The following is a 20833-nucleotide window of genomic DNA, read 5'->3' as shown; positions in this document are numbered from 1 at the left end:
TTTTGTTGTTCAAATATTTTCAATCCAATGTTTGGTTAAATCTGCGGATATGGAACCTACAGATAGAGGGCTGACTGTATAGGTTTTTTCCCCATTAATTTCTTCTAGAACTCAGTAACCTTTTAAATCTCTATTTCTTCTGAAAACTGGTTCTATAACAACTTTTTCTTCTGCAGGGACAACTAAAATTCTCAGTTCTCCACATTTATTGTCTTCTTTTACATAATTTTTATTCCATTTTCTTTCTTCTCCATTGTGGGATAATACTTTATTTTTTTTTACAGAGCAATAATAATTTTGCAGAGGCAACTTTTTCCCTACATTCAATGTGAATTTTAATTCTGCTATGTTTTTCTTTCCCTTGTGTTATTTTCTTTCAGGTCCCTCCCTTTGTATCTTTGTCCCATGTAAGTTTTTTCCTATTTACTCATCCTGGAACAACAGGGAGTGACCTGGTAAGATCAAATTTACACTGACAAACAATGTGGTGTGTAGCTCTTGGGCTTTATTATCTGCTCACTGAGGAAGACAGTTGCCAGGTAGTTTGAAAAGAAATAACAGATAACCAAGAGTCATGTTCTTGTAATAGGTAACAAATTAGCACAGGAGCAAGAATACATACACACAGGTCCCTTTATGGCATGGCTTTTTCCCCCCTGGATCCAAATTGAAAATACATGAGTAGTTAACAATCGAGTACCAGGCCACCCTAACCTCTGGGGTTTATAGAATTCCCTTCTCAGATCTATAGCTGGAAACCATGTTGATACACACATCTTCTAAGCTCTTTTTCTAAGAAGTACAGAATATCACCAACTATCGCTCTACTAGACTAAACTGCAATTTTTTTCCTGTTCCAATTGCTTTTCTCTTGGACACAGGACAGAATAAAGTAGACCAAAATCTGTTAACACTGCACAACCATTTTTTAAAAATCTAATATGGTACCAAATTAAAACGCTAACAAGCTACAATCTCCTCTAATTAAGTTTGATCTACTTACTAAGTTAATAAATTTATTAGTGAGAAAAACATACCTTCATTTTTAAATTTGCATTTCAATTATGTTTGGTTTAGTTTTAAGTACTAAATGAATAACTATTAACATGTTAACTTCATTAAGACTTACCGGTGTATAACTATGCACACTTCCAACACTGTTCAAATTAACAGATGCCAAACTCTGGTCTGAGAGACTGTTGTTAAGGCTACTGCGTGGGCTATCACTACCATCCTGATCAGTGTTATACAATGTTACCTAAAATGAAAAACGAAAAATGACAATAGAATATAAGGGTACTTCTTAAGCAGCTCTGCAAAAATACAAATGAGCAGGCATATGGCAAGAAGAAAAAAATCTCAGTGGCCTTTCCCTAGGTCCTCACCCCAATTCCATGCCCCATATGGCTAAGTTCGTGTTCATCATAAAATAATTTTCTCAATACTTAAAGGACATGTCTTTCAGAGGTACAGAAATTTAATTTATAGCACAATTTACCAGGTATAATTAGCCCATAAACATTTAATAAGAGAGGAATATAATAGATTTTTACCTTATTAAATATTTCTATAATGCATAAATTTTTGCTCAGGCTTTAAGCAAAATTACTATTCTATCAGAATTTTAGAAATCAAAACGAAGCACATACAAAAAAAACAAGACTTTTTTTTAAATCACAGGCATCACAATATTTTTAATACTGAAGATTGGAAACAATTGTTCAACACATTTATAAAATCATAATTATATGATCTAACTTTTAAAAAATATGCTAATATATGCATTAGATGTGAAAAACTGTCAAACTGTTGTTAATGGTTATCTAGAAGGGGCTGAGGATTCCTGAAGACTTTCACATTTGTGTATATTTCTACAGTGCTTGAGTTTGTCTATAAGCATTATAATTTTTAATTAGAAGCAAACAAACAAAAAAAGGTATTTTTGGAATAGAAAATTAGCCTATTTGCAGTGAGCCAAGATCGCGCCACTGCACTCCAGCCTGGTGACAGAGCCAGACTCCGTCTCAAAAAAAAAAAAAAAAAAAAAAAGCAAATATAAAGGAAGAAAAAAATACATATTATCATGAATAAGAGTTTTGACCTCATGGACTTTCTACAAAGCTCTCAGTTACCCAGGAATCCAGAGACCACACTTTGAGAACCACTGATACACTGTATGACCAGCACTCTGGAAGCTCATGTACTCTCCTATTCATCACGCATGTCAGTCATTATCCATCCGTATCTCCTGTACCAGGTAACCACTTCTATCACTACTGATTGGTTTTCCTATTTTTGAACTAAGTATAAATAGAATCACATAGTGTATATCCTTTTTACAAGGCCTTGTTTTCTATTGCATTAATATCTACTCTTAATCTTTATATTTCCTTCTTTCCTTTTTAAAATTCATTTTTTTGTGCAATAGAGCTTTATTGTTTTATCATTTATATATTTGGAAGTATAAATCCTCCATGTTTTATCCTTTTCTTCAATATTTTCTTTTCTCTTTTTGAGACGGAGTCTCGCTTTGTCGCCTAGGCTGGAGTGCAATGGTACGATCTCGGCTCACTGCAACCTCTGTCTCCCGGGTTCAAGCGATTCTCCTGCCTCAGCCTCCCAAGTAGTTGGGATTACAGATGCGTGCCACCATGCCTGGCTAATTTTTGTTATTTTTAGTAGAGACAGGGTTTCACTATGTTGGTCACGCTGGTCTCGAACTCCTGACCTCGTGATCCACTCCACCTCAGCCTCCCAAAGTGCTGGGATTACAGGTGTGAGCCACCGCACCTGGCCTTCAATATTTCCTTTAGCTACCATTGGTCATTTGGATTCTCATTTTTGTTTTACTATCAGCTTATTTTCTACCCCCCTCCTCTCTCCCACAAAGAACATCTGGACTGGAATCACATTAAATTTGTATATCAACTTTGGAAAAACTGTCTTCTTTACAATAGTCTTCTGCATGAAAATTATATAATCTATGTTGTTTTCTTTCAGTAATTTTATAGCATTCTGTGTAGAGTTCATCTTTCATTTAAGCCAAGGTATTTGATGTTTCTGAATGCTAACATAAGTGTTATCTTTCAAATTTTATCTTCAAACTATCTGTGGCTAGTAGGCAGAAATAAAATTGATTTCTGAAGAGAATTCACTAAATTCACTTATTAATTCTAAGGCTTTATCTGTAGATTCTTTTCAATTTTCTGTGATCATCTGTGGCAACTTTGTTTCTGTCTTTCCAAACTTTATGCTTTTTATTTCTTGTTTGTAACTTCTAACTGGCAAGGACCTCCAACACAATGTCAAATAAAAGTGCTGACGGCAAACATCTTTCTCTTCTTCCATACCTCAAAGAGAAGTTTTCAGTATTTCACCATCTAATATAGCATTTGCTATATGCTTCTTTGTAGATATTCTTTATCACACTGAAAAAATTTCCACCTATTTACAGCTTTCTAAGGGTTTTATTAAGTCATGACCTCTGAGTATGCCTTTGTAATATTCTGCATAAAATGTGGAGTATATATGTAGCACTTCTAACTACAAACAGAAGAACAGCAATAGATTTCCTAGTGCTAGACCTAGCTTGCATTTCTAGAATACAACTGTGTTTGTGATGTTATCTTTTTTATGTATTGCTGGATTAAATTAGACAACATTTTGTTTAAGATTTTAATACCTATGCTCATAAGATTGGCTGAAAATTTCCTTTCTTGTAAAGTTTTTGTCAGGTTTTGCTACTTAGGTTATGATGGTTTCACAATATAAATTGGGACATGTTACCTCTTTTTTAAAATCCTCTTGAAGTGTTTATATAAGATCAATATTATTTTTTCACTAAATATTTGTAAGAATTCCTTGAAGCTTGCTGGGCCTGAAGTCTTCTATAAATAAATATTTTTAAATTATGGGTTTAATATATACAAAAGTATTAACATTTTCTATTTATTCTTGTGCCAGTTTTGATAAGTCATTTTTTTATGATTTTGTCTATTTCATCTAAAATTTCAACTTTATTTACATAAGATATTCATATCTATCCTTCTATTATCTTTTTAATTCTGTAGAATCCATATAGCTCCTTTTTTCATTCCAGATATCAGCCAATTGTATTTCTCCTTCTTCATCAACTTTAATAGCACCTTTTTGTTTTTTCATTTTTGAAAGCTTTTTATTGCTGTATTTCCAAATTTACTAATCTTTCCTTCTGTTTAGTCTGTTATTAATCCCATCTAGTGTACTTTTCAACTCAGACACTGCAGTTTTTATCTCTAGGAGTTTGCTTTGGGTTTATATTCCATGTGTCTACACACATTGTTTAATGTGTCTTTTAGCTTCTCCATGAAATATAGATAAAACTGCTTTAATGTCCTTTTCTAAGCTAATTCTATCATTTCTATCATTTCTGGGTCAGTTGTGGCTTTTTCCTCACTATGGGTTGTTTACTGTAAAAAAGTAAAGAACATTAGTGAGCTTTGGGGACAGTTTCAAGCAAACTAATAAACGTGTAAGTTGCTGGTGGCAATCTGGATCTACGCAAAGGAATAAAGAATACCAGAAATGGTAACTATGTGGATAAATGTAAAGCCATTTTTTTTTCTGATTTAAATCTCTTGAAATGATCGTTGATTGTTTAAAGCAAAAATAACAAATACGTATTGTGGGTTTCTATCAAAGGGAGAAAAAAATGGGAGTGTACAGTAATAAAGTTCTTATACATGATATAGTATAGTATCTTCATATTTTTAGTATGAGATGCATTTTTGCCATGTTGGCCAGGCTGGTCTTGAATACCTGGCCTCAAGTGATTCACACGCCTCAGCCTCCCAAAGTGCTGGTATTAAAGGGGTGAGCCATCACACCCAGTCCAAATATTGTATTTCTTTAAATGAGGTTGTTTCTTGTTTTGATTTGGTCTGCATGTTCTATGAGTTACAGAAAGGCATGCTTAAATCTATTACCACGATCTTCTTTATTCCTTTTTCCTCTCCTCCTGCACACTAAAAACAACCTTGTTTGACTTTTTCCCCATGTCCCATTTACCTCTTAAGTTTTTCTGAACTTTCCATCCTTTTTTCTTTCTGTGCTTCCATGTGCACGTTTTCTACAGACCTATCTTCCAGTTCATTAAATTTCTCTGCTGATGTGTCTGATCTGCTATTAACCCATCTACTGGGTTTATTCAAGTTTCCTCCTGATTCTTCCATATAAATTCCAATTGTCTGGTAAATTTTCTATAACTCATCTATTTTCTTGACCATATCAGTTATAGTTATTTTGCAATCAATATTCAATCACTTGTTTACATTGTGTCTCCCCAACTGCATGTTTAGTTATTTCGAACTATCTCTCCTAGCACGCCTGGAAATTTTGACTGAATGTTGCACCTTATACTTACGGAAAATTACAGAAGCTCTGGATGATGTTATCTTCCTCCAAAGAGAATTCCGTTTTCTTTCAGCAGAAAGAATATTAGCATACCACTCTAGTAACTGTTGAGGCTGATCTATTTTGGTTTGCTCTTACTCTCAGAACAAAATTTTTCTCAGATATCAAGTTGAAAGCCTAGGGTGTATTACCATGGCTCTCTCCTCCTTTGAAGACCATAAACTACAATATTTGTCCCTCCTATTCTGTGAGAGTGTTGAATTTTGGTTAGCAAAAAACTACTTTGTGTCTGAGCCCTAGCACACACAATTAGGAGTTAGCAAATGCCTTAAGTGGATACTACTTACAAAAAGTTGAACTCAGCCAGGTGCAGTGGCTCACACCTGTAATCCCAGCACTTTGGGAGGCCGAGGCGGGCAGATCACCTGAGGTCAGGAGTTTGAGACCAGCCTGGCCAACGTGGTGAAACCCCATCTCTACTAAAAATACAAAAATTAGCCAGGCGCGGTGGTGGGCACCTGTAATTCCAGCTACTTGGGAGGCTGAGGCAGGAGAATTGCTTGAACCCGGGAGGCAGAGGATGCAGTGAGCTGAGATCATCCCACTGCACTCCAGTCTGGGCAACACAGTGAGATCCTGTCTCAAAAAAAAAAAAAAAAAAAAAAGTTGAATTCATCCCTGATATTCCTCAGGATCTCGGCTCTGCAAGCCCTGGCTCTTCGGTAACCCCAAACTCCAATTTTGTCTCCCTGGTTGAATGACTGCTCTAGGCTACTGCTCTCCGTGTAGCCACTATGCCATGCACTGAGAGTCCGGAAATGTACCAAAGGAAAATGTACAAAGCTTATCTCAATGTGTTTACCTATTCTCTGGGCTCCTGACCCCTGAAGCCCTAGCTGTCTTAGTTTCCAATACCTCCCTCTTCTTTTTTTTCAATCAAGGAGGTGGGTGGGGAAGGGTGTGTGGCTATGTATGTCTGGTATTTTACACAGATAGGCAGAAAGGTTAATCTAATACCAGTATTCTGTCATATCTGGATGCAGAAAACCAAAATCTTCAGCTCCTTTGACATCCACATTATTTGGTCATAAAGTCCCAGCATTACTACTTCCTAATCGTTTCCTAGTAACCACACTATCATCTATGTTTAGGTCTTCATCACCACTTAGACTACTGCACAGAGCAGTATTAGGTATTTCTGATTCTAACCCAACCACTTCACCAGAAATTCTCACCTAGCTGGTCACATTAGAGATCATTTTTTAAAGTACATATTTCTGGGCCCTATTCATAATGACACAGTAACTGATTTGGTAGAACTGCAATGGAATCCTGGGATTACCACCACTACCACCACCCCCCACCCCCCAACTGCCCCATAAACCCTCTCTCTAGGTGACTGTGATGTAATTATTCCAGAGACTGCCATGTGAGAAGAATCATTCCTCTATGCCTAGGCTACCAGTTTCCTTTCTGAACTAGAAATCTGAGTATGTCACTCTGATTATAATCTGTCATCTGTTTAATCATTATCTTTCTACAAGTAAAAGGATCCTAGGAGTACCATATTAGTGCAATGATGTATGTGTATGTGTTCATATTTATGTGTGTGCATGAAGTGGGAGAACGAAAGAGAGAGGGAGAGAGAAAAAGAGGGTGAAAGCTAGAGGGAGAAAATGAAAACAAGACTGAAAGACAATCTAAGCATAAGTATGAGAGATGTATGGCTCTGGAGTACTCATGGTCTAGTAGGGAAGAAAACAGATGAACAAAACTGGATTCATGAACCTCCCAGAGTCTTTTTAGGGTTTTGAGACATAAGATTAAGAAACTGTCTTATAAAGAAGAGACAGATATATACCTGCATCCCACTAGGTATATAATGACCCATCACAAAGTTGTGACTCAACCATCAAAATGTAGCAAACAACCATGTACTATTTCTGGCTATATTCCTAGACTTGAATATCATGAAAATAGGTAGACCACCATCCCAGTGAACTCTATGAGGCTGTCCAATTATTTATTTTACTAGATTCTGTTAACTCCCCAGAATTTGACAATCTTTTTTTCAACCACATATTTGGAGAGGTAATTAACGATTCTGAAACAAACTGACTCAATAAAATGATGGCTCACAAATTCTATCAATGGGAATTGTGAGAGCCAAGAATTTTTAAATGAGTATAGAACTTCTCAATAAGGACTTTCCAATTTCTCCTGAGAGATATTTTGTTCTAATTTGTGCATACCTCAGAACATTCTGAATTTAGCCTTCAAGCTACCATGTATAGGGTAGACAAATTTATATAATCTTTAAACTGAACCATATAGGATTCTATCATTACAAAGGCAAATTAAATGTACTACGCAATGACATTTCAATAATGTTTAAAAAAATGAAATTACTTTGTTAGTCACAGTGTTGATTGCCAGAGTTGGAGAGGCACTTCCCGAAATAATACACTCCATTCCCAAAGAATCTGAATCTATGCTATATGGAGTTGAGGCCTAAAATACAAGAACAAAATAAATAATTATTAGCTCATATATCCAGCAACTTTAACACAGTTTGAAGGGATCTCATCAAATTCTCGAACATCCAGTTTTGTGCTTTGTTTCTGAAAATGAATTTAAACCACTAGTGAAATCTCCTCTACTATATTTTAGTATGCTACTGACTTGATATTACAAAGTCCTTTGGTATGGCTACTCTCTAACAACTCTTTTAATTTACTGGAGGATAGGCTGACAAAAATTATAAACAAACTTCTATAGTGAAAATTGCTAATGATCCCCTAATATCCATTCTCCCCTCATCCCTTTCAGTAATAGATATTTACAGTATCTATTCATGTCTGCCCAGCCACAGACTACCTTTTTAGATTCATGAGGAGCTACTTGTGGCCATGTGACTACGGTGTGACCAATGGGATGTGAGCAGGAGTGATGTGTGCCACTTCTGGGTCATGTCTTTGAAAGAAACCTGCTTGCCCACCATTCATTCTTTCTCTCTTATTGCAGATTTAAGACAGATATGGTGGTGGTGATCTTGCTTAACCATAAATAGCTGAGGGTAATACCCTGGGAAAATACTGGAAAAACAGGATTAGAAGGAACCTCGACATCTGAATGACCTTGTGAAACAGAGCTGTTTGTATCTCTGACCTACCCATCAGTTTGGGCTTCTACCTGACAGAGAAATAAATCTCTCTGGTTTAAGCCAGTTACAGATTTTTAAAACTTTTGCTATTTATTTTTATTGATACATATTAGATGTACATAGTTTGAGTATAATACATGTGATAATTTAATACATTCATATAATCAAATGAAAAATTTGAGATATCCTCAAATTTTATTTATCTTTTGTTTATGCTGGGAATATTCAAATTATTCTCTTCTAAGCTATTTTGAAATATACAATCAATTAACGTTTACTACAGCCACCCTACTGATTTATCAGACATCAGGTCTTATTTCTTCTTATTATTATTATTTTTTTGGGATGGAGTCTCGCTCTGTTGCTCAGGCCGCAGTGCAGTGGTGCAATCTCGGCTCACTGCAACCTCCACTTCCCATGCTCAAGCGATTCTCCTGCCTCAGCCTCCCAAGTAGCTGGGATTACAGGTGTGTGTCACCACTCCTGGCTAATTTTTGTATTTTTAGTAGAGACAGGGTTCACCATATTGGCCAGGCTGGTCTTGAACTCCTGACCTAAAGTGATCCACCTGCCTCAGCCTCCCAAAGTGCTACTACAGGCCTGAGTCATCATGCCCAGCCAGTTCTTATTTCTTCTATCTAAGTGTATATTTATATCCATTAATCAACCTGTCTTCATCTCCCTTCCCCCTCCCCTTCCTGGCCTCTGATAATCACCAATCTACTTTCTATCTTCATGTAATCCACTTTTTTAGCTACCACATATGAGTGAGAATACACAATATTTGTCTTTCTGTGAGTGTACATCAGTTATAGTTTTATTTTTCCTCCTCTGCTAGAGCAACTGAACGATCTCCTAAATATACTTCATATGTACTGTTTAGAGTTAACATGGGTGTTAAAAACAATATGGAAAGTTTTCTGCTATTAGAATTTTGAATATATACATTGTGATAACTTCTCTCTCTCTCCTAAGAAATGGTTTTTATTGCTTTATTGAGCCCTCAAAATTTCAACTTCAATGGTAAATGTTAAAGAGGGGCAAACAGAAGTAATTTATGATTATGATGCTAGCTGCATATATATTCCCTCTCTGGCAAAAACTATTTGTCCCACACATGATCCTAATTGTATATGCATTTCTAAAAGATCATACCAGATGAGCGAGAGAGCAATTTCACCAAGACACATTTCTGAAATTAATCTATCCTTTAATCCCTCAGCATTTTTCTCATTCCAGATAATCTAATCAACCTTCAGGCAGAGAATAGGGATCTTGATTGAAAAAGACCAGAGCCACCCCTACAAGCTAGAATCCAGTACTTAGGTCCCAGGTACACATTGAGAGCAAGGTGAAATAGAAGAGCTATAAAAACAACTCTATTTACGCCTCAGTTTTAGTGCCAGCCAACCAAGCTATAATTAAGTTAACACAGAAGATTACTCTAGAAAGGTACAAATCTCATATTCCCTTAACTCAACTCAGTCATCTCAGTCTGAACTACTGGTTCACTAATTCTCATTCTTCCCTTCTGGTAGGAAAAGGGAAATTTTTGTATTCTGATTTCATGTAAATTACTCGAACTTTATACTTGTTGTCTCATCTATAAAAAGAAGATTATGCTACTTCCTTTAGAGGTCTGTTAAGAACATCAACACGGTATTTCATGTAAAGCGCTTAGCATGGTAACTGAAACACAGTAAGTGCTGGCCACTATGATGACCACTAGAATATATCTGCTACTGATGCCAAGGATCTGCTGATATAAATACTCATCCCTCAACAAAATACTAGTAAATCATATTCAACAGTTCAGTAAAAGGATCATTCACCATGATCAAGTGGGATTTATCCCTGGGATGTAAGGCTGATTCAATATACACGCACTAATAAATGTGATTCACCATATTAAGAGAATCAAAGACAAAAAGAATGAAGGATCATCCCAAAGATATTTTAAAAAGCATTTGACAAAATTCAATATCCTTTCATGACAAAAACACTCAACAAATAAGGTATAGAAGGAACATTCCTCAAAACAATAAAGGTCATATGTAATAAGTCCATAGCTAACACCATACTCAATGGTGAAAAGTTAAAGGCTTTTCCTCTTAAGACCAGGAACAAGACAAGGATGCCCACTGTCACCATTTCTATTCAACATAGTACTGGATGGCCTAGCCAAAGCTATTAGGCAAGAGAAGGAACTAGAGATGCTCATCGACTTATGATGGGGTTACGTCCCAATAAACCCATCATATACTGAAACTACCGTAAGTCAAGTGTACTTAATGTACTTAACCTACTGAACATCACAGCTCAGCCTAACCTACCTTAAACATGTTCAGAACACTTACATTAAGCCACACATGAGCAAAAGCATCTATTTTATAATAAAGTGTTAAATATCTCATGTAATTTATTGAATACTATATTGAAGGTGAAAAACAGAATGGTTGTATAGGTACTTGAAGTACTGTTGCTACTGAATATGTGCTGCTTTTGCACCATCATAAAGTCAAAAAATTTTAAGCTAAAACACTCCTAAGTCAGGTACTATCTACAAAAGGTGTCCAAATAGGAAACAATGAAGTGAAATTGGCTCCGCTGACATGCTCTTATGTAGATCAAATCCTAAAGACTTCAACAAAAACAGAACAGTATTCAGTAAAGTTGTAAACAAATTCAGTAACGTTGCAGGAAACAAGGTTAACCTATAAAAATCAGTAGCATTTCTATACACTAACAACAAACTATCTAAAAAAAGCTATTAAGAAAACGATTCTTTTTTTTTTCTTTCTCCAAGATAGTAGATTAAAGGGATTAACATGCCCCTCCCACTTGGAAAAATAAAATCATGTGTAGAGATTCATGCTGTGAACTTTTTTCCTAGAAGCAACACAGGAACTTAACAGAAAAACTGAAAGAAAATGCAGACCTTTTGAAATAAGTGGCAGGCAGCAGCCTACACCATGAAGCAGGTAGAAAACTGTTGTCTCTAGAGCTTGAGTGGGAGAGAGACTTCCTCCATGACACATACTCCCACTAGGGAGTCAGGCCAGTGGGAAATGCCTTAACCCTACCCAGGTATAAAATTCCTTAACCCAATCCAGGCCACGGGGGAATGCCTTAATGCTACCCAGTGCTGGAGCTGACTTAATGAGCAGTGGGGAGAATATGAGGAGAAGCGGCATCACGACATGCTTTTACATCCATTCCCAGACTCCAACAGGCCCTGAGGGAAGCCATTCCTGATCCTATCTCAGGGAAGACTGCCAGCTAATTCAGGCAGAGGTCACAGGTTGAGAGACGCTCCCAACTGAGACTTGTGATATAATCTTGAGTACAGATGGAACCCCTTGGCCAGAACCGAGGGGCAAGTGAGAAGTGTGCTATAGCCACAGGTGCAGGAGCTGGGTGTCCCTGCTTTGCAGGCAGACCTGGAGGGATATGGCCTGAAAACTGTGGTTTCTGTCTTGGCTGGGAAGGCTTATAGCCTGGGGCAGTTTTGAGTTCCAAGTGCAGGCTGCCTACAACCCAACTAGCTGCCGCTAGCAGAACACTGGGTGTGAGATCTGTGTTGCCAAGTCCGTGGGAGCTGAGTGGGGCTTAATGCCATTTGCTACACCCAATGCCCCATGCAGATTATTTCATGCATCAGAGGCAGCTGTGCTTCACCCTGTAACACTATCTCGACAGCCACGGAACTGCCCTCTGACCCCCACTGGGGCCACTGTTTGCATCCACATGTGAAAAGCCAGAATGCAGACTTGCTTGACCCGGCCCCCATCTGGCTTTGTCCCTTCACTCATCCTGGTAGCATAACACAACAGACTGGGACTTTGGGAAGCTCCATGGCCCCACCTATGGCCTGAGACACCAGAGTACCTTGGGTAACATAAGGCAAGCACAAATCCCACCACTACCACCATAGTTGGTGTTCTTTTGCAAGCTTCACCTCTTGAGGCCAACCAGCACAGCCCATTACAACATCTGCAGGGACAATAACACCACCCTGAGGAAGGATAAATTTTTTGCATGACCTCAGCTATCGTCATTGCCTGTATCACCCTGGCTAACCAGAAGGTCTTGAGTCTGTCCATGTGCCCAGTACATTACTACTACAGCTGTCATGCGAGAAAGCCAACACAAGCTGGCATTTGAGAAAGCCAACACAAATCTCAAGATTTCCTGGAGATAACCAAGGAAATCTCATAGTCTACATAACTCCCTTCCCACCCCCATCAGAGCTGGTGCTGGTACCCGCTGCTGGGAGACTAGAGGACAGGTCACATCACTGAATCCCTTGCATACATTCCCCAGCACCAGCCTGGAGTGGGGCAACCCCACTGAGCAGCTACACCCAGAAGAGCAGCAAGCTCCACAATAGTCTGGCCCACAGGGACTGCTACTCCGAACGGAAGGGGCGGGGCGGGGAGTGTACTACATTAAGGGAGCACCTCATGAGACAAAAGAAACCAGACTGCAGGCCTCAAGTCCTTTAACTTTCCACTTGTGGGGGAGTTTCTTTTATCAGAGAAACGTGCAGTGCTAAGCTCAGTGGGGGAAGTTTGTTTGGCTCTACCCCAAAGTCAGGCAGCCCTGGTGCTCGTGAAGGGTCTTGAAGAAGGGGATTTCTTCTCCTCTCGCCCATCATTGCAGACACAGCTGGGGCGTCCCCCATGAGAGCTTGGCATGGGTGCATCTGTAGATACTCTTCCTGGAACACTTTGGGGTAATTGCATCCTTACAGGAGGTGTGCCCTCCAGATTCAGGCTTCCATGAGAGGTAGAGTCATAATCCCTCTTTACATGGAACATCACATTCCTGCAGATGAAAAGAGATGCCTGTCTGATCTGAATAGCTGGAACATCTGGTCAGGAGTGTGACTGGGAGGTGACTGTTTTCCTGCTGGCCTGAAAGACAGCTTTGGTGGTTTCCTTCCTTCCCCTTGAAAAGACCTCAGTGCATTTCACTGACAGCTTCCCTAGCAGCCTCTGCCAAGGCTGGAAACTTTGCCCACCACAGGGGTATTGCCTTTACTACCTCCTTTGGCCATACCTGTAGATACCGCCTATCAGCCTGAAGCCTAAACTATTCAACTCAGTAAATAAACTACTGGAGGAGAAAATTTTTAAATGCACACCACTGGGGAACAAGATAAGCTTCAAGAGACCTCTGCCATTCCAGCTCCACTGGAGATAGTAAGCCTGCTCACACATCCAGCACAATGCTACTACAACCAGCATCTGAGAAAGCCACTACACAAAGATTCTCTGTAACCAAGAAACTCATACAGAGTTTTCACCACGGAAAGCACCCAGAGCCAAAGCTGGGTGACAATAAACTATAAACATTAAAGTTACATCCTGGAGTAGTGGCAGTGAGGGGGGCCGAGGAAGGTAAGAAATGAAAAGACACAGTTGAATCAGAAATAAATTCAAAAATAATTAGAAGTGGCTGGGCACAGTGGCTCATGCCTGTAATCCCAGCACTTTGGGAGGCGAAGGTGGGTGGATCATTTGAGGTCAGGAGTTTGAGACCAGCCTGGCCAACATATCTACTAAAAATACAAAATTTGGCTGGGCATGGTGGCACGTGCCTGTAGTCCCAGCTACTCGGGAGGCTGAGCCAGGAGAATGGCTTGAACCCAAAAGGCAGAGGTTGAGCCAAGATGGTGCCACTGCACTCCAGCCTGGGCGACACAGCAAGACTCCATCTCAACAATAACATAATTCAAAAAGTTAATTGTGAATTTACTCAAAGAAATACAAGGTGAAAATGCAACAGAAAAAATTTAAAAAAACAATTCAGGATATGAAGGAAAAATTTTCCAAAGAGACAAGTATTTTAAAGCAAAGCCAATCAGAACTTTGGAAATAAAAGACCTATTTAGAGAACTACAAAATGTGGTAGAAAGTTTTAACAACAGACTAGACCAGGTAGAAAAAAATAATTTCAGAGGTCGAAGACAAGGCTTTCAGGTTAACCTCATCAGATAAAAATAAAGAAAAAAAATGAAAAGAAATGAACAATCTCCAAAATATATGGGATTATGTAAAAGAGCCAAACCTAAGAATCATAGGGTGTTCCTGAGGGAGAAGAAAAAGTTAAAATTTGGAAAACCTATTTCAGGAAATAACGGAGGAAAATTTCCCTGGTCTTGCTAGAGATACCAGAAACTCAAAGAACTTCTGGGAGATTCACTGCAAAAAGCACATCACCAAAGGAATAGAGTCATCAGATTATGTGAAGTCAAAGTGAAAGACAGAAGTCTAAGAGCAGTTAGACAAAAGCATCAGGTAATCTATAGAAGAAAACCTATCAGACTAACAGCAGACTTCTCAGCAGAAACCTTACAAGCCAGAAGGGCTTGGGGTCCTATCTTTACTCCTTAACAGAATAACTGTCAGCCAAGAATTTTGTATCTAGCAAAAAACAAAAAAAAAAAAACAAAAACTAAGTTTCATAACTGAAGGAGAAAGTCTCTCAGAAAAGGAAATGTTAAGGAAGCTTGTCAATAATAGGCCTGCCTACAAGAAATGCTAAAAGGAGTTCTTGAAACAAAAGGCTGATGTGCAAAAGAATAGAAACTCCTGAAAGTATAAACTTCACAGGGCTTGTGAAACAATAACACAAGGAAGAAAAGAAAGTCACTACGTAACAATAACAATCAACAGCATGACTGGAACAGTATCTCACATCTCAATATTAATGTTGAATGTAATGGTCTAAATGTTCCACTTGAAAGATATACACTAGCTGAATGGATTAAAAAAAATCACAAACCAAGTATCTGCTGTCTTCAGAAGACACACCTAACATGTAAGGATTCTTAAAGACTGAAGATAAAGGAGTGAAAAAAGATATTTCCGGCAAATGAAAGCCAAAAGCAAGCAGGAGTAGCTATTCATATATCATGTAAAAAAGACTTTAAAACAACAACAGTTAAAAAAAAAAAAAAGACACGATTATATAATGATAAAAGGATCAATTCAACAAGAAGATATAACAAACCTAAATACACATGCACCTAACTCCAATGCTCCCAGATTCATAAAATCACTAGTACTAGAGCTAAGACAAGAGACATGGTACACATACACAATGGAATATTATTCAGTCTTTAAAGAACAGGAAATTCTGTCTAGGGGGCATTATGCTAAGTGAAATAAGCCAGCCACAGATAGAAAATGCTGTATAATTTCACCTATATGTGGAATCTAAAAAAACCCCAAACTCATAAAAGCAGAGAATAGAATGGTGATTACCAGAAGTGGGAACAGGCAAAGAGGAGACACTGGTCAATGGGTACAAAGTTCTGGTGTTCTATTGCACATCCCAATGACTACAGTTAATAATATATTGTATATTTCAAAATAGCTGAGAGGATTTTAAATGTTCTCACCACAAATGATATCTGAGGTGATAAACTAATTAGCCTAATTTGATCATTCTACAATGTATACATGTGCTGAAACATCACATTGTACCCCATAAATATATACAATTATTGTCAATTAAAAATAAAACAAAGTAAAAACAAAGGAATACTCAATGGTGACTAATAAGAATGGTGACAGCTTCGGTATGAGGCACTGTACTCCCACATAGCTTCAACTATTACAAAACAGTAAATTAAACAAACAAAAAAAGCTTTTAATTATTTGTTCATGAATACTTCAGTTTCGATAGAGAGAGTAAAGGCACTCTCTTCACATACTCTGATATACTCAATAGTATGGTACATATTTTTATTTATAGGTGCACTGATTCTATGTTCTTAATAGGCGAAAAGTAGTCTGATCAGTAAAGCCAATAGATCTAGGCATCCCAAAATGTATTTGGATAATTTATTACAGCAGCCATCAACCGAAATTCTGGACAAAGAAAGTACCAATGAATCTAATCTGGTGGCACCAGTTAGCTCAAGAAAGGTCCTTTCTGGAGTTCCCTAATTATACCTATTTGAGTTCCACTTCCTGTTTGGCAGTGTGATACCCCTATAGACCAACCTTCTGCTGATAACTATAAAGTATTATGGTGAGAAAAAATAGCTTCCTGAGCATTCCAAAGGGTAAATAAAATAGGCAGGTTGGGGAGGTAAGTCAAAACTTGGGAAGAATGTGGGTGAGTTTCCTGTTTGTTGCAGCTTTGCCCCAAGATTAGGCAATAGATGTGGAGTGCAGACAGCTAAAGCTGTTCTTCTGTCAGGAGGAACTAGGGAAAAGACCCCAGGTAAACACAGCCAGCCACCAGAGAGAAAGGGGAATCCCATAAGAGAGAAAGTTGAACGAGATCCCATAATCCTGTGTATGACACCGCACAAATGTGCCAGGCTGAGGCCTGAACCATGCATATACAGATTTGCATCAAAGCAGAGGCTTAAGGATCAAATTGAAATTGGAACCACTGCTCACAGAAGGTGAAAGAGAAAGCTTACAATATAACACAGATAAGACAGCTGAAGTACAGATATCAATATTCTATAGATTATTCTAGAACCCAGAGTCTATAAAAACATAATATTCACAATGTCTAGGACACAATCCAAAATTACCTGGCACACAAGTAACCGAAAATATAGCCCATTCTTGGCAGAAGGGGAAATCTACAGATGCCCACTCCAAAAAAGACTGAGTTGTTGGAATTATGAGACAAGGAGTTTAAAACAGCTATTATAATCATTTATGCTCAATGAAATAAAGTTAAAAAAAATACTTGAATGGAAATATAATAAAGGAAATATCAAGAGAAAAATTTAAAAAATCAAAATTTTAGAATGGAAAAATATCCAAAAGAAAAATATATCAATGAATGGCCTTAATATTGAAATGGAAATGAGTAAGTAAAGAATCAGTAAACTTAACGGTGGATCAGTAACCAATCTGAAGAACCAAAAGCTTATGAAAAAAAGAACAGAGCCTCAGAAAGCTGTGGGACAATCTCAAAAGGTCTAATGTATATCTGTGATTTATGGAAGAACAAAGAGAGAAAAGGGCAGAAAAAAATAGAAGAAAAAATGACTAAAATCTTTGAAACTTTAGTAAAAGACAAATTTAACAAATTCAAGAAGCTCAGTAAACCCCATAAAAATAAATGGAAGGAAAAACCACACTTAGATACATCATAATCAAATTCTTGAAAATAAAGATAGAAAAAAGCTAGAGAAAAACTACATATCACATGCAGGTAAACATCAACTGGGAAATGACTGTGGATTTCTCATCAGAAATGATGGAGGTCATAAGACAGTGAACATCTTTAAAGTGCTAAAATAAAACAGAATTATCAATCTAGACTGTATATCTAATAAAAAATACTCTTCAAAAATGAAGGCAGGCTGGGCGTGGTGGCTCACACACCTAGCACTTTGGGAGGTTGAGATGGGAGGATCGCTTGAGGCCAAGAGTTTGAGACCAGCCTGGTCAACATAGTGAGACACCCATCTCTAAGGGGCAAAAAAAATTATATATCATATCATATACATATATATGTGAAACAGACAATTTTAAAAAATGAAGGCAAAATAAATACATTTTCAGAGAAAGAAAAACTAAGTGAATTTGTTGCTAGGAGACCTGCACTATAAGAAAGTTCTTTAGGCAGGGGAAAATTATAGCAAAGAAAAAACCTGGACCTTCTGAAACGAATGAAAGCACCAGAAATGGTAGACACTGGGTAAATATAAAAGACTACTGTTTTCCTCTTAAGTTTTAAAAATCACATAAATTATTTAAGGCAAAAGTTGTAACACTGTCTTATGAACATCTACAAATGTAACACATATTACAACTATGGGGTATAGTGAGGGAAAGAAAAAAGAGGATCTATATGGTTGGAAGATTTTTACATTTATATGGAGTGATACACTAATAACTGAGTAGACTGCAAAAGGTTAAGGATGTACACTGAAATTCCTAGATATAAATAAATAGGAACAGCTAAAAAGCCAACAGATAAATTAAAATGAGATACTAAGATATATCCAAAATAATCTAAAAGCAGGAAAAGGGAAAAGAGATGAAACTAAAAACAGAGGTCAAACAGAAAACAAAACATAAACCTAAATCAGTCATATTAATGATTTCATTAAATGTTAATGTAAATGCTCAATGAAAAGGCAAAGACTTTCAGAGAGGCTAAAAAAGCAAGACTGATAAATGCTGTCTGCAAGAGCCACACCTTCAAATATATAGATCTGGGGTGGAGGGGAGGAGAGGAACAGGAAAACTGTCTCTATTTGCAGATGACACAATTACTTATGACAAATCTCAAGAGGCATCTTCAAATAACTATTAGAACTAACAAGATAATAAAATACAAAGTTAATATAGAAAAATTAATTATATTTTTATATACTAGCTACAAGCAATTGGAAAATTGATTTAAAAATACTTTGCAATAGGCTAGGCGCAGTGGCTCACTCCTGTAATCCCAGCACTTTGGGAGGCCGAGGGTGGCGGATCACAAGGTCAAGAGATCAAGACCATCCTGGCCAACATGGCGAAACCCCATCTCTACTAAAAATACAAAACTTAGCTGGGCGTGGTGGCGTGCACCTGTAGTCCCAGCTACTCGGGAGGCTGAGGCAGGAGAATGGCCTGCACCCGGGAGGCGGAGGTTGCAGCGAGCCGAGATTGTGCCACTGCATTCCAGCCTGGTGACACAGCAAGACTCCACCTCAAAAAAAAAAAAAAAAATCCTTACAATACCATTGAAAAACAAAATACTCAGGATTAAATCTAACTGGAAGCATCCATGTCTCTATGCTGAAAACCAAAAAACACTCCTCAGAGAAATTAAATTAGACCTAATGAATGGAGAAATATAACATTTTTATGTATTAGAATATTCAATATTGCTAGGATGTCAATTTTCTCCAGATCACTGCTTACCTGGGGACAAGAGTGGAGTGAACTTCTGGGGATGATGAAAATGTTAATGTGCCACTGTTGATAATTTCACAGTTGTACAGATCCCAAAACTCCTCAACTTATAAACTTTAAATATGCAGTTAACTGTACAACTATCCCTCAATAGTGTTGCAAAAAAACAAAATCCTACCCATTCATCACAATGATCTCTTATGAAACTTTTCATGATCTCCATCTCTAACCAGACAGGATTTCCACTGTTTTTAACCCCCAGGAAATTCTACTTAGGCATATATATTAGAGACAACATGCAGTGCTCCCACATAATATATACTCAGTAGTTTTCCCAATTGAAATAAACATTTATTCAGTTCTACAGCTAAGAGTAAGCATGTAGATTGCAATTCTTCCTGTGCTCACTTACACCCTTTCCTTTAACTAAATCCTCACTCTTTCTCAGACTCCACCTCAGAGAGGGAAGGCACACAGTGAGGGAATCACTTAATCAACAAAACCACTCTGCTATTATAATTGAGAAACTGAATTACAAGTAACAGCATGACAATTTCAGATACATGTCCAGATGGAGAGTATCCCACCTAGAAAAGTGTTCTCTTTTCTATTTATCCATCTATCCTCCAGTTCTTTTACTGATTATACTTGTAATCACCTTCAGGTGATTGTAAACACCTTCAGGAAAAAGTAATGTGTATTTCTTCCATCTTTGTTCCAAAAAAAGCTGGATAATTGCAGACAATGTGTTGATTTTTCCGCAAGGGCCAATATGTTTAGGATAGTGAGTTGACAGATCTGGCCTCTTCTCCCCCATATAACTTTTATAACAATGCATTATAAGATTTTAGGCAAAACTATCCACGGCAATTTCCTCCTAACTGATCTTTTGCCCTTGTTCCCTTACCGCTTATATTCTACACAACAGCTAGAGTGACCGTGTTAAAATTTAAGTCACATCATATCACTACTCTATTCATATCCCTCCAATGGCTTTCCACCTCCTTCAGAATAAAGATTGTCTTTACAATGGCTTAGAAAGCCCTGCACAATTCGCCTCCTGTTCCCACCCCTTACTTCTCTAATGAGAAGTCCTATCACCACTCCTCCCTCCACAAACACTGTCCAGCCACAGTAGCCTCTTTGTTGTTTCTCACCATGCCAAGTACATCTCTACCTCAGAGCCTTCGCACTTGTAGGACAGCAGATTCCCAGGCCTGTACAGCTGACAATCCACTTACATTTATATAAAGAAACTACAGCCAGAAAAATTAAATACATATTCTAAGTTATAACATACACCTTTAAAACTAGGTCTCCAAACTTCCAGGTTAGTTCAGGAGTCCTCTCCTTTCCACAGTTTCACTTTCTGAGGTTTCAGTTTCCTGTG

The 20833-nt window shown here is 37.8% G+C and overlaps 1 protein-coding gene across 14 annotated transcripts in view; it reads right to left on the bottom strand.

The window, feature by feature from the left end:
- The window catches only part of FOXJ3 (forkhead box J3), a 203745-nt gene that overhangs the window by 21596 nt on the left and 161316 nt on the right, over window positions 1-20833 (bottom strand). For 8 of the 14 annotated variants that reach the window (XM_055255474.2, XM_055255480.2, XM_055255473.2 and 5 more), the window contains 2 exons: window positions 7801-7902; window positions 1130-1258 (listed from right to left, as the gene is read on the bottom strand). In XM_055255474.2, coding sequence (XP_055111449.1) covers window positions 1130-1258; window positions 7801-7902 — 231 coding nt within the window. The remainder of the gene's footprint in view (window positions 1-1129; window positions 1259-7800; window positions 7903-20833) is intronic. The other 6 variants (XM_055255483.2, XM_055255479.2, XM_063627642.1 and 3 more) reach the window with 2 other exon arrangements.

Source organism: Symphalangus syndactylus, chromosome 12, assembly GCF_028878055.3.
Source record: "Symphalangus syndactylus isolate Jambi chromosome 12, NHGRI_mSymSyn1-v2.1_pri, whole genome shotgun sequence".
Classification (NCBI taxonomy): domain Eukaryota; kingdom Metazoa; phylum Chordata; class Mammalia; order Primates; family Hylobatidae; genus Symphalangus; species Symphalangus syndactylus.
Note: the sequence above shows the minus strand (reverse complement) of the source record. Positions and strands in the feature narration are given on the sequence as shown.